Source organism: Oryctolagus cuniculus, chromosome 15 (assembly GCF_964237555.1).
Source record: "Oryctolagus cuniculus chromosome 15, mOryCun1.1, whole genome shotgun sequence".
Taxonomy (NCBI): Eukaryota; Metazoa; Chordata; class Mammalia; order Lagomorpha; family Leporidae; genus Oryctolagus; species Oryctolagus cuniculus.
In genome coordinates this window covers 46,692,831-46,712,081 of record NC_091446.1, presented here as the reverse complement: position 1 = coordinate 46,712,081, position 19,251 = coordinate 46,692,831, and the positions used below count along the sequence as shown (strand labels likewise).

The following is a 19,251-nucleotide window of genomic DNA, read 5'->3' as shown; positions in this document are numbered from 1 at the left end:
TGGGACTTGAACCAGTCATTCTGATATGCGATAAGGACATCTCAACAGCGATTTAACCATTGTGCCAAACACCTAATTCAGTATAATAATTTTAATGCTTTAATTAAAAGCATTAAAAAGTCAAAAGTTAATGCTTTTGACATTGGAATCAGACAGGTATCACTTCCATATCCACCTCTGATTTTTAGTAGCTTATTTAAGCTTTAGAGTTTTCGATTTTCTGTTAGTTTAACTTAATTTAATTCATTTCAAATTTTTTAAAGATTTATTTATTCATTTGAAAGTCTGAGTTACACAGACAGAGAAGGAGAGGCAGAGAGAGAGAGAGAGAGGGAGGGAGGTCTTCCACCTGCTGGTTCACTCCCTAGATGGCTACAAGGGTTGGAGGGGCTCTGATCAGGAGCCAGGAGCTTCTTCCAGGTCTCTCACATGGGTGCAGGGGCCCAAGGACTTGGGCCATCTTCCACTGCTTTCTCAGGCCATAGCACAGAACTGAGTCAGAAGTGGAACAGTCAGGACTCGAACTGGCGCCCATGTGGGATGCTAGCACTGCAAGTGGTGGCTTTACCCACTATGCTACAGTGCTGGCCCCTCAGTTTAATTTCCTTTGTAGTACAAATGGTGTTCAAAATGTAAATACCTGAATTTTTAGAAGTTCACAAAGTTATGCTCCTTCATACATTATTTTTTTACAAACATTTATTTATTTGAAAGGCAGAGTTGCAGAGAGGCAGAGGCAGAGAGAGATCTCCCATCCGCTGGTTCACTCCCAAGATGGCCGCAATGGCCAAAGCATCGCTGATCCAAAGCCAGGAGCCAGGAGCTTCTTCTGGTCTCCCACATGGGTGCAGGGGTCCAAGCACTTGGGCCATCTTCTACTGCTTCCCCAGGCCATAGCAGAGAGCTGGACTAGAAGTGGAGCAGCTGGGACTCTAACCTGCGCCAATATGGGATGGTGGCACTGCAAGTGGCAGCCTTACCTGCTATGCCACAGTGCCAGCCCCTCATACATTATTTATTTCTTTTTCAGATGTTCAGTAGAGGGGTTTCATGGTGGCACAGTGCATAAAGCCATTGCCTGCAATACTGGCTTTCCATATGAGTGCTAGTTTAACTCCCGACTGCTCAGCTTCTGATCCAGCTCCCTGCTAATGTGCTTGGGAAAGCATTGAAAGATGACCCAAGTACGTGGGCCTCTGATAATCATGAGAGAGAACGGGATGGAATTCCAGGACCCTGGCACTGCCTGGCCCATCCCTAGTCATTGTAGCCAAACCAGCAAATGGAAGATTTACCTTCTTCTTTCCCTTAATCTGTCTATTACTCTTCCTTTCAAATAAATGAATAAATCTCTTTTGTTTAAAAAAGATTAATTAGAAAATTAAAGATAATGCTTTGATTTAATGACATATTATAAACATTACAAATCTCTTTTTGATAGGTATGCATTCAGTACTTTCTTTCCAAGAGCTAAATTCATCATATTAATTGTACTACCGGCCGGCACTGCGGCTCAGGCTCACTAGGCTAATCCTCCGCCTTGCGGCGCCGGCACATCAGGTTCTAGTCCCGGTCGGGGCTCTGGATTCTGTCCTGGTTGCCCCTCTTCCAGGCCAGCTCTCTGCTGTGGCCAGGGAAGTGCAGTGGAGGATGGCTCAAGTCCTTGGGCCCTGCACCCCATGGGAAACCAGGATAAGTACCTGGCTTCTGCCATTGGATCAGCGCGGTGCGCTGGCTGCAGCGCGCCAGCCGCAGCGGCCATTGGAGGGTGAACCAACGGCAAAGGAAGACCTTTCTCTCTGTCTCTCTCTCACTGTCCACTCTGCCTGTCAAAAAATAAAAAAATAAAAAATTGTGCTACCTACTTAATTGTAGTTAAGTTACTTTACCTGCTGTTCCTAAAATTTCTGCAAAAATCTAATTATTTAATATACTTATTCTAATTGAGTAGTAAATGAAGATACATGGTTAAGGAATAAATTATATTTTGCATAGTCACTTCTCTTTAGTCATTGCTTCATGGTTAAATCTTCACAAGTAAATCACATATCCCTGGGGAAATATCTTTTCCATATGAGCAAGCAAGCAAAATTTTATTGTAAATTAGGGAGGGGGTGAAATCTGAAAGTGTATTTTCTTAAGAGGAAAAGTGACAGATAGAAACATACAAACAGAAACAGCTCCTATCTGCTTGTTCAGCCCTGAATGCCTATAAAGATTGGGATTAGGCCAGGCTAAATTGAATTGGGAACTCCAGGTCTACCACGTGGGTGGCAGGAGCCCTATAACTTGAGCCATAACTGATGGCTTCACCAGTCTGTATTAGCGGGAAGCTGGAGGCAGGAACCAGAGCTGGGACTGATACAGGATGTGAGCATCCAAATAGTGTCTCAGCTGGTTGACTGAATGTCTTCTCCCAGGAGCAAGGTTTTAAAGACAGAAAAGGGAGAAAGGTATGTAAGCTAGTAGTATACCAAATGCACTGACAGACCTAAGGTGGTGGTAGATAGTCTCAGCTAATTTATGGAGATCCTGGGCAAGTATCCTGTTCCTAGCACCAAATTACTACAGTCTTAATTGAAAAGATACTTTGTTGCAGAATCCTGTGCATATGTGTTAAGCATTTCAGCATCCCTTGTGCAGAATGTGAAGGAGTTTCTGGTAGGGTTTTAGAAAGTGTTTTTGGAAGGGTACTTACCTCAGAGGGGTGGACACAGCCTTCTCCCTTCTTTGTTTCCCAGCTCCAATTTTGTCTGTGATAAGAATTTGTTCATCTTGGAATCACCAACTTCCACATGACACTTAATCATCAAATAACCTCTTGTTAATGTGTGATCTCTAATTGAGACAGCAAACTCCTCTATTCTACCTTGTTCAAGGTCAATCAAAAAGTACTCAAGTAAATGGGAATGAATTTTTTGTTGTTGTTTTTCAAGGTTTATTTATTTGAAAGTCAGAGTTACAGAGAGGCAGAGGCAGATAGACAGAAAGGGGGGGGGGGTTCTTCCACCTGCTGGTTCATTCCCCAAATGACTGCAGCGACAGCCAGAGTTGGGCCAATCTGAAGCAAGAAGCCAGGAGATTTTTCTTCTGGTTCTCCCACATGGGTGCAGGGGCCCCAGGTCTTGGGCCATCTTCTACTGCTTTCCCAGGCCATAGCAGAGAGCTGGATTGGAAGCAGAGCAGCCAGGACTTGAACCAGCATCTATAAGGGATGCCAGCATTCAGGCAGTGGCTTTACCTGCTAAGCTACAGTGCCAGCCCCGGGAATGAAATTTCTTAATTTGTATCTACTTCTTATTTCTTATTTTGTATCTACTACATACAGAGAGAGAAAGAAAGGCAGTGAGAGAAGCAGAACAGAGAAAGCGAGAGAAAATTCTCATCTGCTAGTAAAGTCCCTGAAAAGTCCGCTATGGCTGGAACTGGGGCAGAACCAAAGTTGGAAGCTAAGAATGCAATTCAGGTGTCCCGTGTTGGAAGCAAAGCTCAGTTACCTGAGAACCTGAGACATCCTTACTGGCTCCCAAAATCTGTATTAGCAGGAAGCTGGAAGCAGGAACCAGAGCGAGGTATCAGTCTCAGATACCCTGATGTGGGTTGTGGGCACCTTAACCACTACACTAAATGCCCATCCTACCATACTGTTTTCAGTTTACTTAATGAGATGATGAGAGCAATTTTTTTTCCAATATGGAGATATAAAATGTGTAATTTTATAAGCTTCTAATTAATTCTCTTGCTATTTCCACACAGTTGCAATTACTTCCTCCACTGAAGTCTCCAATCCCTCAAAAACATCAAGGAGCTTTGGAATCAATGTCTTCCGAGTTCCTATTGATATTTTTCTCTGTTGGAATCACAAATATTCTTAATGGCATATAGAATAGTGAATTTTTTTCAGAAATTTTCAGTGTTCTCTGCCATATTTCACAGTAATTACATATCATAGCATCTATAGTTTTAGAAAATATATTTATCAGATAATAAAACTTGAAAGTCAGAATGATTCCTTGATCCATCATCTACAGAGCTGATATTGTGATATCAAGCATGAACTGATATTCATCTGCATATATACAGTACATATTCCTATCAGAGCTCTTGGGTGACCAGTTACAGTATAAATGAGCAGTAATGTTTTGAATGGAATACATATAGATTTTCTGAGCAACACGTCTTAACAGTGGGATTAAAATGTTTAGTAAACCTATTGTAAACAGTTGTGCTGTTATATTGTGTTAGAAAAATGGTGTCGCCTGATTGACCCATGGAGGACTGTCACCAAACTTGTAAAAAACATAACATCTGTGAAGCCCCACAAAGTAAAGAGCAATAAAAGATAAACCTGTGCATTATAGAAAACTATGTAAGCTTCCATGCTTGTATTGTATCAGAATCTGGGGGGCAAGTATTTGGCACAATTGTTAAGATTCCACTTGGGATATCCACATCCCTTGTGGGAATGCCTAAGTTCACATCCTGACTTAGCCCTGCTTCCAGCTTCCTGCTAATGAGCACTGCATGGAGCAGCAGGTGATGGCTCTAATACTTGTGCACCTGCCCCTCACATGGAATACTGGCTTGAGTATTCAGCCTGGCACAGCCCTTGGTGCTGTGGCCATGTGGGAAGTAAATTCTTTGTTGTAAGATCTCTCTCTCTCTCTTTCTCTGTCTCTCTCTTTCATTGCTTTTCAAATATAAATAAATTAGTAAAAATTATAATAGGATGTTGGTTTTCCTAAATGTCATTTTGAAACGACCTTAAAATTTCCTAGTTCATAAATATTTTCCTGGAATTTTGTATATTGAAATAGTCTACTATTTGAAATAGGCCTATTCTTTTATTCAACAATCTTAATCATGACTACTCTTTGGTTTCTTGTATTCTTGGAGTTGTAGAAAAATCTCCTTTGATGCCTAATGAATAATTTTATTTTATTCCAGGACTTTTTTTTTTTTTTTTGTTAAAGGGAAAGAGAGCAGTGTATGAATATTTACTATGCCTGGCTCTTACACAGAACTATTGACCAGCTACTTAACCTCTTGGAATCTGTGTCTTTCTCTGAAAATCGAAAAAGACAATATATATTTCATGGGTTTGTTGAATGATTTAGGGAGATTTTGTAAATTAAGCAGTTAGTACAGGGAATAATACACAAAAACTATTTTTTAAAAAGTGTAATCTACCTTCCATCCCTTCTACAAAATATGACAAACCATATTTCTCTTAACTTCTCCATGTACCCTTCTCTAATTTTTTAGACACTTTATAGTCTCAAGAAGTAATAACATAGTGTTATTTTCTGATTGTGCGTGTCTGTATCTATGTCTATGGTTAGACAATTCAAGACTGCCTATGTGAGAATATTAACTTTACTCAATGTATATTTTAAAGTACATATTAAACTTTATTTTGAAGACACTATCTTTTAATTGCTTGGTTTATTTATAATTTGCTTATCTGTTTTACCAAATTTGTCAATCACTGTTTTAAAACAAAACATTGTTTGGGCTTAAAATATGCTTTTATTTTATGTCATATAATTCAGAGATAATTTTCCCAGCTATCATTCTGAAATTTAGGACAAAATTATTCTTCTAAGGCTTGTAACATCAGCAGAAGGTTCTCATATCAAATATTGCATACAGTCTGTTTTTCTCAAAGACTTACTTTCAAAAATGAGTTTTGTATACCTTTTGTAGTCTTGCCACATAAACAAAAGTATGGAAATTTAATGAGATGTAATAGCTGTATTATTTTCCAATAGCATTTTATTTTTATCACTCTATTTGCAGTAAAAAAAAAAATAGGTATTTTCCAGTATGTTATTTGATATGTTTCATGTAATCATGTGAACTTTTTTATAATGCAGTGCTAGAAAAGATTCTACCTCCATGCTATTGCTGTCCTTTTTCTTTCTGATAATGATAATGATGATATTACTAATATTTTCCTCCTATTCTGAGAGTAAGGAACTCAGAGACATTTATGAAATAGTAAATCCATGTATTTAATGCTTTATGTACATTTTCTCATTTTCTAGTTTGTTATGTATGATCACCATTATGTTATGAATAAACAACTCTAGATTACAAAGAGTTAGTAACCTGTATAATATAATTCAGCATACATCTGGCATTATTTGCATTTAACATTGTCTGTTGCTCCAAAAATTGTACTTCTTTTTTAGCTTATTTTTTATTAATATAAAGAGAACAGATTTCATAGATACAATATTAAGAACATAATAATACTTCCTTCCCCCTTTTCTTCCTTTCTTTTGTTTTTCTTTTAATTTTTGCGATAATATACTTTCCATTTTCTTTACAATCATATGTTTAATCCTCCACTAACTAAAGAATTCATCAGGTAGAAAGTGGAAAGACCACAGGAGTGCAGACAAGGGTTGTAAGCTTAAACTTACATGTTCAGAGCACTTTTGTTGATCCTTATTGGCTCTTGTTAACCTTTTTTGTTGAAAGAGCTGGTATTTGATAACTCAAAATGGTTTTAAATAGTGCTGTTTGAATGGAAGCAGACTGAGCTTAAGGTCAACCCCAATGCCATGCAAAGTTTCTAAATAGACCACTTGGATTTCACAAGAATATCACAATGCTGGCAGTATCAATGAAAAGAAACAGTATTGCATCATTACTAATCTGATGGTTGATATTTACAGAGAAATTCAGTTCTTAAAATTTCCCAAGTTGGAAAAAAATTTTTTATGTGGAGACTACACCAGACTTTAATGTTTAGACTATTTTTTTCTGATTGTGCTATCATCACCATAGTAGTAAAATTGACCATGTTGTCATTTTCTTCATTGATAGATTTAGACAAGAATGAAGTATTATTTATTGCAGTAACCTGAATGTCAGCTTTTGTAGCCAGTAGTTACACGGAGTTATTTCCTTAATTTAGTTATTAACCTTTGAGTGAAACACATACACAGAATGTATGTTTTAGATACAAGCAATTAAAATCATGCAAAGGGTAATTAAATCAACCTCAAAGCTAAATTAGAAAACTAGCAGAATGAACCTCAAAAGATTCAATCGCTCTTGCTGTGTAGCTACAGAAAATAAACAGTGCATATAAACAACTAAGTATAATCAATATATGGCAAATGCTAAGAAATAGGAACTGCTTTCTCATCCTAATAACTTAGTAATTTATCTTCCAGTTTGTCAGTATATCATATTCCTGCTTTTTCATATAATTAATATAGTATCAAATACTTCCCCATACGTCTTCTTTTCATTCAAATTCTTCTATACTTTTTATTGGATAATTAAAATAAATGTCCTAGTAATGTCAGACTGAGTGCTTTCTCAGGGAATCCTTTTATTCTTAAACATTACGTTGTGTGTATACTCATTCATAAGACCTGTGACCCAGGAGCACAGAAGAAATTAACATTAGTATCAATACCAAGTAGACTGTTGAATTGTGAAATGGTTTCAGTTTATCCTAATAATAGATTTTTAAAATATGTTATCTTTAAGAGAGTTGCCCTTAGTCATGAAAACATGTAAATGTTTGTTTTTATAATTTTAAGTGCTTAAAATCTATTATCTTGTTTAATTTGTGAGAGTACAATATAAGTAGAATGATTCATTTTATTATTCTAGTGGATACCTAGGGGTATGGGAGTGGTAGCAATTACCGTGTAATTCAAAATTTATTAAACACCTGCTATGTGGAAGTCACAGTGCTCCTGGAATTAGTCAGTAAAACACATGGAAAAAAAATCTTAAAAGAACAACAGCTTTAGAAAAGTATGTTTCTGTTTAATGAGGGATAGACTTTATTCTCTTAGTATCAGCAAATTTTAGTCTGGTATTGAGAGAATTCTGAAAATCTGTAAATCATTTATATCATTACACTAATGTAATTTTCAAAGAAACATTTAATGCACTAAGCCGCAAAGGACACATAACCATTAGAACAGCAGAATCCTTATTTTCGTTCGAGGTTTTACAATCTCAACTAGTATATCCTTTTTAATCAGACTAAGCTCCTGTATTTGTAAATATATCAGTAAACATTTATTTTGCCTGCCAGCTGTAGCTAGAAATGTGTTTGAAGCTATCAGAGTTTCAGACAGGAGGAGTGTCTGCAACAGAGGCCTCAGGCAGTGGTAGAAGTGGATGCGAATTGAATCCAGCTATTGACTTTAAGGGACACAGTTGAAAAGGGGGTGACTGGTGTGTCATCAAACAGTTACAGATTAAAATCAGGTGCATGCAGATGACTACAGCAGGGGAAGTTACAGACTTTCCCTTTTTTCATAAGTCATCTAATTACTTTCTCTGTTTAACATAGGGCTTCTCAGCCTCATCACTATTGACATTTTGGACTGAATAACTTTTTGTTGCAGGGAGCTGCCCTGTTCATAACAGGATGTTTCTCAGCACCCCTGGCCCCAACCCATGAATTCTAGTAGCATTTTCACCCTCTTAAGCTGCCATAGTTGTGGCCACCAAATTAGTCTGCAGGTGGTCAAACTTGATCATGTTTGAGTACTCTGTTTGAATTCCTTTGCTCTTATTCAGTAAGTTATTTCTCCCCCTTTTTGTCCCCTTTACTCCCCTTCTAGTTTTTTTTTTTTTTCTTTTTGAGAACCCAGTGCAACATAAGTACTAGATTTGTCATGTAGCCAGAATAGATTCATCTTGAGATTAATAGGCTCTCTCTAAGAAGAGAAAACTAATATTGATTGTGAAAGTAAAGCAAGGGAAAAAAATTCCAGACTAAAATTGATCTGATAAAACATAGAGCACAGTTAAAGTGAATGGTATTTTGAGTTTCCCTTACTCTTCTGAATTCCTTATATTGTTTAGAATGTCTAAATTGAACAGAAGTACACAAAAATTGTCTGACCTGAATCTTCTTTTGCTGAATTTGAGGACTTCGAAGTCTTATTATCTTTTCCTGTCTTTAACAAACATCAAGAAAGTATCTCGGCCGGCAACGCGGCTCACTAGGCTAATCCTCCGCCTTGCGGCGCCGGCACACCAGGTTCTAGTCCCGGTCGGGGTGCCGGATTCTGTCCCGGTTGCCCCTCTTCCAGGCCAGCTCTCTGCTGTGGCCAGGGAGTGCAGTGGAGGATGGCCCAAGTACTTGGGCCCTGCACCCCATGGGAGACCAGGAGAAGCACCTGGCTCCTGCCATCGGATCAGCGCGGTGCACTGTGGCGGCCATTGGAGGGTGAACCAACGGCAAAGGAAGATCTTTCTGTCTCTCTCACTGTCCACTCTGCCTGTCAAAAAAAAAAAAAGTATCTCACATTTCCTCCACCTCATATGCCATTGCAGGAGCTTCTTGGCTCATTGACTCAAAAGAATTGCTCAAATACAAGATTGTCTTTATAAATTTAGGGGAATGAATACAAATAAAGGAAAGAACATCAAGCACAGTATCCCAGAGCAGGTAGAAAAAGCCCATTGTCTCTAAACTAGAACACTTCTGAAGGCAGCCTTCCACCCGGCTTGTGAGCTCCTTGCGGTTCTGCTTTCAGTACTTGGAATTTGTAACCCCATCAGAAGCCACGCGGGCGGAGACTAACCGGATCTCAGGCACTCATGTCATTCCTCTCACAGATGTTCCTCCCTGTTTTATCCACAGAGCTTTACGATGACTTTTTTGTTGTTGTTGGAGGCTTTTTTTCCCCCTTTTTGTTATGTATTTAATATCTACCTTAAATGAAGCCTAAAATATAGAGAAGAAAAAAGATTTTACAATTTTCCAAGAAGATAAAAAAGAGACTCCTTTAAAGGAATTTAATCAGACTTGCTTGTAAGATTTTTCATTGAAATACTGAAAACTCAAAGTTGATGTAAGACCATGTTTTATTCCTCAGAAAAATTGTGAGCCAAGAAAATCAGTGGTGTCATGTATATTACATGCTAATGAATTTTAAAACAAATCAACGAAGGTTTCTCTGGGGATATAGTTATAGGCATACACTTATCTTTCGCCTTTTTTTTTTAATACTAGCCACCATTTATTTTAATTTTTGATTGTATACAGCACATTTTCTCTAGAATTTTCCCGATGGCTTCTTAAGCAGATTGTGATTATGTGGTGACTTTTGTACACAAAGGACAAACAATGGCACTCAAACCAGGAAAATCATGTGCTGTGTCCCTAAGATATGATTCTTAAGCTTGTAGTTTAAAAAGAAGAAGATGAAGCTAGGGTAATAAAAGCAGAAAACGACAGTGTTTGCTGAGGTATTTTCTGGGTTACCTACTAGAAAATTAGTGACCCTTGCTGCCAAGATTCTGCAACTTTGTGAGTCTTTTTTGATACCCAAACAGTTCTTCAGACTTCAGTGAACTCCCTCTTCTCCTTCTGAGAGTTTTCTGTCTCAGTTTCCAGAAACTACCATTTAATGAAACAAAATGAAATCTGACCAATTAAACCAAGGTCAATTTTTTTTTTCACGAAGGATTACAAGAAAAGTTGGTAGAATAGTTATCTGACAGGAAAAAAAAATAGACATAGAAACAATTACCAACAAACTAAGAGATTATAACACTAATAGATGTACAAGGTTCAGTTCTCATCTGCAAGCATTTGGAAAGTGATAGGAATTAAAATCATGCTTATGATTAAATGCAACGTAAGGAAGGCAGTGAAAAGTTCACTTAGAAAGAGAAATATTAATGTGGTGTGGAGTTCAAAGGAGGGATACCTGTCATCTGTCTAAAGTTATCAGGAAGAAGAAAAAGGTTGAATAAGGTGCTAGTCTGTTTTCCACTATGGAAAAGAAAATCATTTCTAAAATCTTCACAAACTTGAAAATAACATTTTTTAACCATTTGATTTTGATTATTATAAAAAGACCTGCCTAATTAAAAAGAAGGCAAACATGAATTTGAAAAGTCATGATGCATGATAATTTATAAATTACATTATAGTTGCTTCTTTTTGGTGAAAGGCACTAAATGCTGTCAACATTTTTTAAATATGCATAAATACTTTATTAAAATCTAAGAAATATCTTTGAGTTTATATGTGGCTGTTAGGTATTCTGGAATCTTGTGTTATATACCCAGTAATATCTCTAAGATCAAATATCCTTAACTTAAAATTCACAAATGTTTGATGACACTAGGGAATTGAATAACTTTTCTTTCAGGTGACTTCAAAGTCTGGGTAGGATTATTTGTCATTGGGTTAATGCACAATGGCAGATACTTCTAAATTGATGTACATTTTGTTTTATGAAATAAACTTTAATTTATTTCATTTATTTGAAAGGTAGGTTGGAGGTGAACAAAGACAGAGACATAGATAGAAACCAACCTCCCATATTCTGGTTCATTCTCCAAATATCGGCACCAGTTAGGACTGGTCAAGGCCTAACAAAGGAGCAGGAACCCAACTACCTTAGCCATCCCTCAGCTGCTGCCACCCAGGAGCACATTAACAGGAAGTTGGAATTGGGAGCAGAGCCAGGATTCAAACTTTCACACTCTGACACACAGCATGACCAAGCACACACCCCGATATACATTTTTATGTTAGACATCACTAAACTGATGAATTATTCCAACCATTTGACAATATAAAAAGTATGAAGAGCTCTGATTTTTCAGATGACACTGAAATGATATATAATTCAGCATTACATAATGTCTGACAGTACTGTATCAATGAGCATTTTCACAGCTAAGTGATTGTAGGTTGTATCGACCAAGAAATTTATATGTTTTATTAAGTTTATAGATGATGTAGATTCACCTTAATAGCACAAAAAAAATTCCAGCTTATTGGAATTCAATTTATTGAATGGAATTAGAACAAAATAAGTGAATATTATATGTATTTTTACCTCTCCATAGATTCTTGAGATGGCAAAATTTAATGAACTAATAAAACGAAAGACCAATAAACTCATAAAAGCTTATTCTAATGTAGATTTCCTTGGCATTAAAATACAGTTTTTAAAGATGAACTTCATTGAGTTATTATAATAATCTTAAGATATGACATAATTGAAATTTTGCTCATAGGTTAAAACAGAGTAACTTTTCTATTATTGTGCACTGAGCTAGTAATTATAATGAACGTTTAAAGCATTATTTAATTTAATTGCATAGTTGATGATTTAAAGGTTAAATACACTGTGCCTACTACATTCTTATTTTAAGTATTAACCAGAATATTCTGTAGCTTATTTCATTAGAAAAACACAAGAACAAATTATTGGTGAGCATTTAGAAGATGATGTAATTTGTATTATCACTGTTGAATTATAAAATAACACAGAACGTGTTACCAGATTAGTAGGGGTTATGAGTGGAAAGAAATCAATATCTATTACTATGCTATAAATTCTACCTTCCACTGTTTATACAGGATTGAAATGATTTCTTATTGATAATAAACAAAAAAAAAGTTGTGCAATGTGAAATCAGTGCATCTTTGGACATAATTTTCAGCTTTAAAATATTCATTTTTTTCTTTTAAAGTAAAAAAAAAAAGTTCATTGTGCTAAAGTTTAGTTGAAGGCATGTGGAACTCAAGCACAGGTTAGCAAATAGAAATACTTCCTGTAACCCACATATTGTTCAAAATGAAAAAGAAATAGAAAAACAGAAAAAAATAATTAAGCCAAATACCCCCAAAAAGGATGTTGGGGAAGCATCTACATTTCCCACTACTCTAGTTGTTAATTGAAAAAACTTCACTACAGTGGCCACCTGCTGGAGCTGACCAGCCTGGCTCATAGGTGCTGCACACTACTGAAGTACTTCTAAATTATTTTTAGTGGCATAGAATCATCTTTTAAAATTTGAGCTCTAATTCTCTTCTTCTTAGTATTTTCCTTATAAATTAAAAGTAAGCAAAGAAGAGTGGTATGGATGGCCAAAGAAATGAGACTACCGCTGGAAGGAAGTGGTCCAGCCATTGTTCCACACTTTCCACCTCTCTCAGGCCCTTTCTCTCTTATCCCTTATCCTCTACATTAGGCATTGTATTAAAGCTTTCTCGCATTTTTCTGACCAAACCTGACACTAGGCAACTGAAGAGCATCTCTTAGAGTGGAAATAAGTAAATTCAAAACAAGCAAAATAAATTTCTTGTGGTATACTGTGAGCTCATGAAACTTTGAAACTTGTTATTCTAAGGGATTGACTATGTTGAAATTATCAAGAGCGTAAGCAAAGCATTAAAAATGATTCATTGGTTTTTATATTTGTTTATATCTTTGCTTAATAAAAATGTGATATAGAACAGGATATGGAACATATCATTATTTATGGAGAGTAAGATAGAAACATTCTACTGCAGTTGTCTAAGATAGTGGTAAGGACTGTAGGTAAAATTAAACACTAGGGGTGGACCTTTGTCCTACTGGTTAAGATGCCTGCATCCCATGTCAAAGTGCTTTGGTTCCATATCCAGTTCCACCTGCTGACTTCAGCTCCATACTAATGCAGACTGTGGGAATTGCTTTGATGTCGCAAGTAGCTGGGTTCCTGCCATTCACATGGAAGCTGAGGATTGATTTTTCATCTCCTGATATTTTTCCTGGCCAAGCCCTGGCTTTTGAGAGTTTTGGGGGGACTAAATCAATAGCTGGCAGAGCTCTCTCTCTCTTTTCCAACCTCTCTTATTCTTTCCCTCCTTCTCTTCAAATAAATATATGCTTGACAGTGAGAGAGAAATAAAGGATGTAATGACCAAACTGATATGAAGTTAGGGTTGGGAGGTAAGAACGAAGACAGTGCTGGGTTGTTCCTCTTGGCAAGTTGTACTACATTTTAAATGTCTCACCCCTTTTAAAGAAAAAGGATGACATCATTAAGCAGTATATTTTCTGAGACTTCTTTCATTCTTAGAGATCTGAAAAGAACAGAAGACGGAGTTCCTATATTTCTGACTAAAGGAGAAAATAAATGATTAGAAAGTATGTCTAGTTTAGGATTTCTCTTTTTTAGAAAAACACTAAATGTAGAGTTGTTAGTGCTTTTGATTACAGTGGCAAACATTATCTGCTGGTAAGGTAAAAATGGGTTTATTTTGAAAGAATTTTGGTTAGTGATGGTTGGGTTACAAGCCAGAGCCCTGGCGCTGAAGGATAGGGAAGCGTCATCTGTCATGGCTCCACTTCCTTGCAAGCATCTGTCTCTGTGGACCTTGTGTATTTTCCCTCTGGATTCCAGCTCCTCCAACTGTAGTAGGAAAGAGAAAATTAAGAGGGAAAGCAAAGCCGTAGCAGCAAGGCAGGGGCAGCACATTGAAGTGAACTTTCTTTTCTCTGACCCTTCCCAGGGCAAGCACAAAGCCTGGATCTGAATTCTTACTAAGATGAGGAAAGTTGATCTCTGATTTATTTAATCAACAAAGACATCTTGTAACGTATGATTAACTCTTATGTTACTAGCTAGTATGAATTATTATAAGTTTGAGAGAAACCATGGAAACAAGAGTAAAATGCCAAAATAAGAGTCCCTGAAAAATAGCTTAGAGATTAGTTGTGTGTGCCTGTATTTGATCATAGTTGAAATGCATCAGAAAAGTTTACTTCAGTAATGCCTTGGAATACTTATTTGAATCTACTTTTTGCATAATTAATAATCACTTATTTCCTGTGCAATCTGGTTGTAAATTATATAAATATGTGTATCAGATTCTTTGACAAGGATTATTCTTGGATTAGTGACAAGTGCCATATTTCTCATTAAAGTTATAATTTGGGGAAGGATATTTAACATTTGATGATGAAATGTATTTTGTATATTTAATGTAATTTAAAAGTTAAAATGCTGCATTTGTGAGTGATATGATTAATATTTCTCCAGGTATAATGCATTTTTTCAAGAAATGTTAACCAGTAATATTGATGACCCTAATGCATGATAAAACTCATTTTCCTTTGCAGAAGCAGTGTTATACTGTCATTGCTTACATTTAGTATCAAAACAAAAATATTACAGTTTGTTAAGAGAAAACAATTTATTGTTTTAGATATAAAGATGAGAAAAGTGCTTTTTAGTTTATGTCAGTTTCTATTATTTCATAAGGAGTTAATACCCAACTATTTGTTTCCTTTTTGTGTAATTAATAATGTGTATGAAATGTTTATGACTTAGACTGGAGCTGTTTCATTTAAATTAACAGAACACAATTCTTTAGTACCTATTAAAATGAATAAAATCAATTACCAAGACTATAATTTAAAAAAAAAGAAATAGCACTGAGTAGCATTATTACACCAGAAGCACCATTATCAGTGTTTTATGAGTTTTGGGGTATTAAATATCCATTTAGAAATGACATTCTGATGAAGTTATTTCCTTTGTTATTTTCAAATATGGTAATTATTCCAGTGTTTTTTAAAAACTTGATTTGAGAGACAGGATACAGACAGACTGAAAGAGCTCCCTTCTAGATGACTCACAATGCCCACAACTTGCAGTGCTGAGCCAGGCCAAAGCCAGGAGCACAGACATCAGTAGGGTCTTTTAGATGAGTGTCAGGAACTCAATTATCTTCATCTTCACCTTCACCTCCTGTCTCCCATGATCTACATTAGCCAGAAGCTGGAAATGACAGTGGGACTCCAACTCAGAAACTGATACAACTCACGGGCATCTCAGTCATTAAGCTTAATGTTTGTTGCCTGGTACATTTGTTTTTTGACAGGTAGAGTTAGACAGTGAGAGAGAGAGACAGAGGGAAAGGTCTTCCTTCCATTGGTTCACCCCCAAAGTGGACGCTACGGCCGGCTGGCCAGCACTTTGCAGCCGGCATGCTGCGCTGATCTGAAGCCAGGAGCCAGGTGCTTCCTCCTGGTCTCCCATGCAGGTGCAGGGCACAAGCACTTGGGTCATCCTCCACTGCCTTCCTGGGCCACAGCAGAGAGCTGGACTGGAAGAGAAGCAACTGGGACAGAATCCAGCGCCCCGACTGGGACTAGAACCCGGGGTGCCGGCACTGCAGGTATGCCTGGTACATTTTTTCAACGAACAATAACTAATGAAAAAAAATTTTTATGTTCCAGGCAATACAGCTAAAGTCTACATTGAGATTCAGGATGAAAATGATCATCCTCCAGTGTTTCAGAAGAAATTCTACATTGGAGGTGTATCTGAAGACGCAAGAATGTTTGCTTCTGTGCTTAGAGTGAAGGTATGAGAAAATGTATTAAGATACTGAATTAAAGTAAAAGCAAAGAGCTCAAGTTTTATAGAGAAATTATAGTAATGTAGTTTGTATTTTATTTAAAATGCCCCAAATGGAGACATATGAGTATATTTATATAGACTAAAAATGAATTAATTATATGAGGCGAATATGAAGCAACTTGTGCATTATTTTTACTACAAACACGAGAACAAATTACATATGTTTTATACTGAATAAAGTATTGGTATATTTTTTGCATGATTTGACTCCCCACCTTATACATGTATTCAAACCCTAAATTTTTTTTTTTTTTTTTTTTGACAGGCAGAGTGGACAGTGAGAGAGAGAGACAGAGAGGAAGGTCTTCCTTTGCCATTGGTTCACCCTCCAATGGCCGCCGAGGCCGGCGCGCTGCGGCCGGCGCACCGCGCTGATCTGATGGCAGGAGCCAGGAGCCAGGTGCTTTTCCTGGTCTCCCATGGGGTGCAGGGCCCAAGCACCTGGGCCATCCTCCACTGCACTCCCTGGCCACAGCAGAGAGCTGGCCTGGAAGAGGGGCAACCGGGACAGAATCCGGCACCCCAACCGGGACTAGAACCCGGTGTGCCGGCGCCGCTAGGCGGAGGATTAGCCTAGTGAGTTGCGGCGCCAGCCTCAAACCCTAAAATTTTAATTCAGTAATTATTGGGTTGCAAGGCAGGGCCTTTGGGAAGAGATTCAGTGAAATTAGATTGCTATGTGCAGTTCCACAAATGCATCATGACGGTTTGGAGGGCAAGAACCTCTGCAGAGGACACTCTCTGTCTCTCTCTACTCTCTGGCTGCCACGTGATCTTCTTGTGTGTATTCCGCCATTGATCTTCCTCTTTGTATGCCACAGTAGTGGGACTGAAAAATCTTGGTCTGTGACCACCCAAACTGCACTGAAACAAGCCTTTTTACTTCATAAGTAGCTATGTAGCTTCTCTCATGTATTTTAGTTGCAGTAATGAAAAGCTGAACAATTCATGTGTAAAAATGTATGTTTTCAGATAGGCTTAATTCAAGATAAGTCCAAATAGCATCAAAATTGAGTGTATAATGACAAATATAAAATCATTTTTGAAATAGAAAAATATTTAAATTTTGCTATGATTTTCCCTCAATTTTCAAAATTTATAGTGCTGTTTAAATGAATATAAAATATCACTACTAAATTTAGTAGTTTAAAAAGTTTAAAAAATCTTTACATTTCAGAAATAGCTTCCCTAGCCTATTAGAATTTTTAAAAGTAAATGTAAGATGAAAATCCACCATAGCCAATTGTACTCTAGTTATTCTCAGATATGTTAAAACATGATAGAGTATAAGTAATTGATTTACTACTAGTAGTTGTAATCATTTTATTACAAATAAGTTTTTAAATGTTTCATGTTACCAGAGGAAGAGGTTAGAGGTGAGAACACTTTAGATGATCAGTTACAGAGTTATTTTATAAAATTATTTATTACTCATTTTATTAGCTGTGCAGATGCAAACACCAAATTATCCATAGAAAAACTGGCTTTGTGTTGCTTCAAGTAGTTACCTTTCTTTCCCTATTACCAAGAGCACCCTGTTGAGAGAACTTCTTACATGTTGTATTGTTCCAGCCATCCTGAGCAAGAAAAAGAAATGTAAAGCAAACAAATAAAGCCTGTGTGTTTTGCTTGCAAAATAGAACATTCACAAAGACAAGTACTAACTCCTGATTTGAATTACCAGTTACACCCAAATGTAGTCTACACATTTGTCAATCAGACTACATTCAATCTATGATTTACAAGCTAACAGTGCTTTGTGTATTTTAGTTTCATTAACTATTATTGTTAGTTAGCCAGGAAATAATTTTGAGGGCTTGTAGTGTGGTAAGCACTATGCTAGATGTTTGATACAGAGCACTTGAAAAATAATCAGACAAAAACCCAAAATTCCCACTCTAGTAATGCAACAAATTTTATGGATAAACAAATGAATCAATAATATCAGTAGCAATTAAATAGAAAGGCGTAGAGTGCCTTTTTTGGTAATATAGTATTTTTTTTCCAGGGGGAAAAAGGGCTTGGTACAGGGAGGACCACAGTGGTGACTTTTCAGATAAGAAAGTCAAAATAGAGTTCTCAGATGGGAAAAACTGAAATTTCTAATAGTAAAAGATCAGGAGGAGAATGGGAATCCATCAAAAGGTGGTGAGAAGTTGCTGCCATGAGGAAACAGGAAGATTAGGAAAATACAAAGTCCTTGAACCGTGTGACTGACACAATCGATATTGGTTTCCACCAAAATACAGTTATCTTTATATTCTATTTTTCTATGAACTTTTTACATTCCTCTCATATTGTGATGAAAAAAAGGAGGCAATAATCCAATAAACCAACATTCCATTAATAAAGTGGATTATTTAATTAGATACAATGATGACTACAGTAAGGATATTTGGTAGGTAGTTTTTTCAGTCTGCTCTGTAGTATTACAACAAAATATTATTTTGTATTGCTATACAGGAGGTTTGTTTATCTTACAGTTTAGGAGGCTGCAGGTCCAACATCATTCTGCAGCTGCCTCTGTGTGACCTGTGGTGAATGGTGGATAACTGGGAGGATGTAGTAGGCACATGTGTGTGAAAGTACAAACAAGAAAGCAAGCTGAGAAGCTGCAATTGCTGTATAGCAACTCATTCTCATGAGACATAATCCAGGCCGGCGCCACAGCTCACTAGGCTAATCCTCCACCTCGCGGCGCCGGCACACCAGGTTCTAGTCTTGGTCGGGGCGCCGGATTCTGTCCTGGTTGCCCCTCTTCCAGGCCAGCTCTCTGCTGTGGCCAGGGAGTGCAGTGGAGGATGGCCCAAGTGCTTGGGGCCTGCACCCTATGGGAGACCAAGATAAGTACCTGGCTCCTGCTATCGGATCAGCGCGGTGCACCAGCTGCCATTGGAGGGTGAACCAATGGCAAAGGAAGACCTTTCTCTCTGTCTCTCTCACTGTCCACTCTGCCTGTCAAAAAAAAAAAAAAAAAAAAAGTAATCCAGTCTCAGCAGTCTTGAACTCCTCCAAGGAGAAGACACTAATAATCTGAGAAGC

The 19,251-nt window shown here is 37.2% G+C and overlaps 1 protein-coding gene across 1 annotated transcript in view; it reads left to right on the top strand.

Moving 5' to 3' along the window:
• The window catches only part of LOC100356485 (protocadherin-15), a 1,660,811-nt gene that overhangs the window by 1,536,536 nt on the left and 105,024 nt on the right, over positions 1 to 19,251 (top strand). The window contains 1 exon segment of the mRNA XM_070057681.1: positions 16,026 to 16,153. Coding sequence (XP_069913782.1) covers positions 16,026 to 16,153 — 128 coding nt within the window.